This window comes from Hoplias malabaricus, chromosome 3, assembly GCF_029633855.1.
Source record: "Hoplias malabaricus isolate fHopMal1 chromosome 3, fHopMal1.hap1, whole genome shotgun sequence".
In the NCBI taxonomy this organism is placed as follows: Eukaryota; Metazoa; Chordata; class Actinopteri; order Characiformes; family Erythrinidae; genus Hoplias; species Hoplias malabaricus.
Window position 1 is genome coordinate 50,737,960 of NC_089802.1, and position 5,417 is coordinate 50,743,376.

Genomic DNA, 5,417 nt, shown 5'->3' on the forward strand with positions numbered 1-5,417 from the left:
CTTTAATGAACCCCTTTGATGAATCACTTTTTTCATATCTAAACACAGGTTAGTTATGAGGTAACTGCATTAAGAATGGAAATCTAAAACCCCAAACTGTGTCTGTGAAATATAAGGGATCTACTACAATTAATAGATTATATGATTTTACAAAAGTACACAAATAATTAGTAGTTTCCAACCCACCAGTTCAATTACTTGAGTGTCACTCCCTGGTGGAAATTCATGCCAGTGTGTGATACCTGCCTGGCTGACCCCTCAGTTAGCTGTGAAATCTAACACAGGCCCTGGACTCTTCTCCATGCACGATATAGTGTGTATGGGATGTGTAGGAAGAGAGAGAGTGAGTAAGTGTAGGGGGACAGGGACCCACTTTAGAGAGCAGGCCAGGCTGGTGCAGCTGTCCTCTAACATTCCAGACGTGTCGTCACATCAGCGCCCAGAGCTTCAGAGGCAACTGCAGTAGAGTTCTCTTCAGGTTTAGCTGCTCACTCCCTGGCTGTTGCTCACTGATCCACAACTTTCAGACCCTTCCTCACCTCTCCAATCCAGTCCCTTTCCAGCCAAAACTCCAGTCATGGCAGATCAGTACAACACAAATGAGGAGAAGATCCTGAAGGACAGACATGCTAAAGAGATTGACCTGATCAACAGGGACCCTAAGCAGATCAATGAAGACGTGGTGAAGGTATGTGAACACTTCGAAATCACTGTCCTCTAATACAGTGCATTCTGACATAGAGCCGGCTTCATTCAGTACAACCTCCTTCAGCACAACCGTATCCATTATATTCCTTATATACCATGGGTCAATGTATTTTTTCATTTTTTTTAATGGAGCGCACATTTTAAAAGAAACATTGGAATGAAGAAATTAACAATTATTTTTCTATATTAATATGAAACAATACAAAAAAATGCAGTTGTTAGATTCCCATATCCTTTGCCATTGTTTGGTTTTTCACAAATTAAAGGGTTATTTGTTCAAAGATGTCACTGATGATTCTTAAATCCTTAAATCTAGGTTTTGTGGTGATTTGATTGAAAGCACAGCTTGGAGACAGTTCTGTTTGTGTGTAGCATGCAGAGCTCTGAGTGCTGCTGCTGGGAGGTGTGACCCAAAAATAGCCCCCAGGCATGCTTCTGACCAGAGCAGAACACACGGTCATTATTTATGGACAGCGTGCAAGGGTGTGTCTAATGGGTCACAGCTATAGTTCTGGTTGATATCTACATTTCTAATCAATAGATTCTTAGAGGAGTTGACCGAATGCAGTACATGTTTACATTGCCTGAAGGTAATGTGGCAGTTCTTGGTGGAAAGCTATGTTAGGATTTTGTGAGTGGTGCAGAATGAGTCATGCCTTATGCATGATGTGTACTTATGTTGATAGCAACCCCCATGATACATTTACATGCATGAAGCAACGCAGTACTTAATTGAGATTGTGCTTACATTTCTCCGGGAATAATAATATTAATAGCAATGCTGAATTCTCTTTGAGATTCGTCTGGAAACACTGTGCATTATAATTAACTTGTCTAAAAAGGTAAGTTGAATTGCCACAAATCCAAATTATATTTGTTATATTACTCTCTCTCTCTCTCTCTCTCTCTCTCTCTCTCTATATATATATATATATATATATATATATATATATATATATATATATATATATATATATATATATATTTCATAGTATGAAAGTGTACAATATTCAAAATGTACCACTCACTGCTTACTTCTTAATGCAGTTAAAACAACCTCCTTTAAATGCATTTTATTTATGATGTCAAATAATGCATTATATTCTAAATAGTTTAGCCCCGCACATTTGCACTGAGGTTGTTAGGAATTCATTCATTCTAAAAGACAAAGTACTGGGTAGCCAATCAGAACACAGATCATTTTTACTGATTCTCAGAAAGTCATTGTGATGGTACCCTCAAGGGTGTATATATTCAGTAGTTTTACTTAGGTCTCATGATTGTACCATATTCTAAGTTACTGTAGATTTTAAATTTGTGTTGATTTCATGCACACCATTTAATCTCCAGGACTTATATTTTATTATTTTATTTAACAGTTCTATAAGGAGAAATTACAAATATTCACCTCTCCTTCTGGAAATTAGAAAGTATTGCTCCTTTAGGGAACAACCTGGCCTTTAACACAACTGTTGTACCTTTTTAAACATTTACACTGTGACCATGTCCTTTATATAGATACTCTAACTGTAACTCCACCCACAGCGACAACCTACTGATTCACAAACCCTACCAGTTCATGATTACTATCACTTTTCTATTCATTTAAATGCAAAGCTTATGTCTTATATAATTATTTTATATTAATATTATTTAAATATAGGTTCTTAATTGTCGCAATTTTGCATTTGTAGGATTTGCAGTGAATTCTGTGATAGTTATTTGTCATAGGAACATATTGTCAACAGTTACGAATGAAAATTCATAGTAAGAGTATATTATTGTTAAAATTATAATGTACAATTTGTGGCTGTGTGATCAGAAACAAAGCTCAAACCAAGCTGTTTCTTAAATGAACACACAAACTGTTCCTTAAATAAAGTGATATATATTAAGACCTGGAAGCCTATTTTGAGGCAGATATGTCCCATCACAAATATAGCCACTGTTTACAGAGAGTGGTAGACTGAAACTGTCTCTCATAATGCTCACTGGTATCATTCATGTGTTCTTTGTGTTAGAGGCTAAAATGCACAGAATTTGAGACATTAGTGGCAGGATTAGCATATCAGATGTCTTTGTTTGGGGAATTAATCATCACCCATTTAGGGAGTAAAAATAGCTAGAGTTCCTATGTGACAAGTCTCCTACTGAGCTTTAGGAGCTGTGCCATTCAACCAGATGCTGCTACCAACCCTGCATCATGTTCATTGACAGTTATGTGCATAAGTTTGTGCTCATTCTATACAAATAATGACTTGTAAAAAATAGAATATAATAGCTTTTATTGTCACTGAGAAAACAGTGTTATCAACAGAGTTGAAAACAGTGAAATGCATCCTCTAAGGCGATAGTAAATAACACAAATATATAATACATTTTTTTTAATTGTTTAAAATGATATGGTGGGGGGTTATGGCTTTCACAGCCTGAAGAAAGAAGCTGTACTTCAGCCTGTTAGTGCTGTTAGTCTTTAATTGTCTCTATCTCTTGTTTGAGGGGAGGGGGGAAACAAGGAGTGACCAGGGAGTGTAGGATCCTTAGCAATGCAAATGGCCTTTTTCTGGAGTTGGCTCATGTAAATGTCACTAAGGGTGGGTAGTGTGGTACAGATGATTCTCTCCGCCTCCCTCACCACATGCTGCAGCTCCCTCCTGTCCATTGCTGTACAGCTGGTAAACCACACTATGCAGCAGTAGGTCAGGAGGCTCTTGATGGTGGCTCTGTAGAAGTTCACCAGGAAGTGTTGAGGGAGGTGGTGTTTACAAGATGGCGGCGCGGGTAACTGCTGCAGCCCAAAACTCCTCAGGTTTTGGCAGCTATTTTATTTTTACTACACTTTGTTTAAATTCTTGCTATATTACCATATGTTACAATTAAAATACTGTTCCAGATGTATGAGGTTTTGACAGTGTTTAAAGGGCCATTTTGAGTACCCCAATTCATCCTTTTAAAAGCACCACAGATCACTGTTTAGTTATTGAAATTCAAAGTGTACAAAAGATGGGAAAATGGTTAAAGAAACATGTCTTGTTGAGCTACCACAGTATTCTAATGAATAGAGTTAGTCAGGTTCATGGTTTGTATATCTTTAGCATGTTACAACAATTCTCTGAATTGTGAATTGAATATGGTATGATTCAGGAATTTTCTCAGCTTCACATTAATGGTGGGATGAAATTAGTGTATAGTATACATGTGATGTAACATGTGATTGGAATTATTTTTAAAGAATACTGATGAACTGAATGTTTATATGCTACACCATCCTGCTACCTGGCCAGCTGATGGCAGCTAATTCTATTAACAGTCCACAAAAAATCATATATTATAATCTAATAAAATTAGCAAAACATTAGCACAACAGCAACAGGAGTTTACTTTAAACTGAAAACTCAGTTATTATTTACTATATTTTGCACTAAGAATTCACCTTTTGATCCCTAAAATTAAAATATGTTGCTGTATCTGTAATGCAGGTAGATTTTGAGGATGTGATTGCTGAGCCAGATGGCACACACAGCCTGGACGGAGTGTGGAAAGCCAGCTACACCACCTTTACCGTCTCCAAGTACTGGTGCTACCGTGTGTTGTCAGCCATCTTTGGGATTCCCGTGGCCCTGCTGTGGGGCTTCTGCTTCGCCTGCATCTCCTTCTGCCACATTTGGGCTGTGATGCCTTGCATCAAGAGTTACCTGATTGAGACCCAGTGTCTTAGCCGGATCTACTCTCTCTGCATCCACACCTTCTGTGACCCCTTCTTCGAGGCACTGGGAAAAATCTTCAGCAGTGTACGAGTGGCACTTCGCAAAGAGGTTTAGAGGTCACTTGTGAATCACTGTTTACAAAAGCCTGCCAGGGGATATTGGAGTTTTGTTTTGCTTTTGTTTTATCTTTGTCAAAAGAGGTCAAGATTTTGATGGGCGTAAACCTGATCCCCATCACCTTTCCATGACAAAAGCCTAGATAGACGTAAACAATGAAGCGGTGTGAATGGAATAATAAGCTGCATTTCTTACGTCCATGTATTGTTTTTCAATTCTAAGGCATGTGAAGAAAGGTCTAGTGGGAAAGTCAGGTTGAGCCACTGAAGTGTTCTGAGAAATATTTATGATGGATTTGAGTGCTGACACAGGAGATGTGTCTTATTCCTTCACATAATGATGCCTTCTCCCTGTATGCTCAGTAAACCTTGTTATTGGGTGCTAGCCTTATGGTATTTATGTAACGTCACGTAAATTGAGATGTAAGATGATGAAATTGCTGGTGGAATGACAGACAAAAAGAAAGGTAACTGCCAGTGGAATGTCAGATTTCCCACAGTCGTGTATTTTAGATGAATGAGTCTGAGATGTCTTGATTTTTTTTGTTTATCACCATGACCATGTCTGATGTATAATCTGCACAAAATAAATAACTATTAAGAGCTGAATGATCCTAAGCCTTGTAAATTACACTACTGTGTACTTATTCTATATTTGTTAAAACCAACATTTGGTGCAATAAATATTTCATAGAAAATGTCACAGATGCTACCAAAATTAAGTGTTAAGATTTTGTGTAAATGTCAGTTTTCAAAGAAATATGCATGCTCATTTTTCCACACCTGTACAATTCAGGCTTGTTTAAAAAAAAAATCTATCTTCTCTGTAGCTTTCAGATCTGAAGGAAAGTGCAGTTTGATTTTCTACTTACTCTTGAAGATGAAA

General features: G+C 37.5%; 1 protein-coding gene across 1 annotated transcript; it reads left to right on the plus strand.

Annotated features, from left to right (window-relative positions):
- Window positions 1-577: 577 nt before the first annotated feature.
- On the plus strand, window positions 578-4,826 carry cav3 (caveolin 3). Its single transcript, XM_066664380.1, has 2 exons — window positions 578-688; window positions 4,188-4,826. The coding sequence occupies exons 1-2, from the start codon at window positions 578-580 to the stop codon at window positions 4,527-4,529; spliced, it is 453 nt and encodes a 150-aa protein (XP_066520477.1). The 3' UTR covers window positions 4,530-4,826.
- The last annotated feature ends 591 nt before the right edge of the window (window positions 4,827-5,417 follow it).

Bases quoted from the DNA above. Each gene is read 5' to 3' on its own strand.
- cav3 (XM_066664380.1), top strand. From the start codon at position 578: ATGGCAGATCAGTACAACACAAATGAGGAGAAGATCCTGAAGGACAGA. The intron at 689-4,187 runs GTATGTGAACAC...TCTGTAATGCAG, and splicing joins TCAATGAAGACGTGGTGAAG to GTAGATTTTGAGGATGTGAT.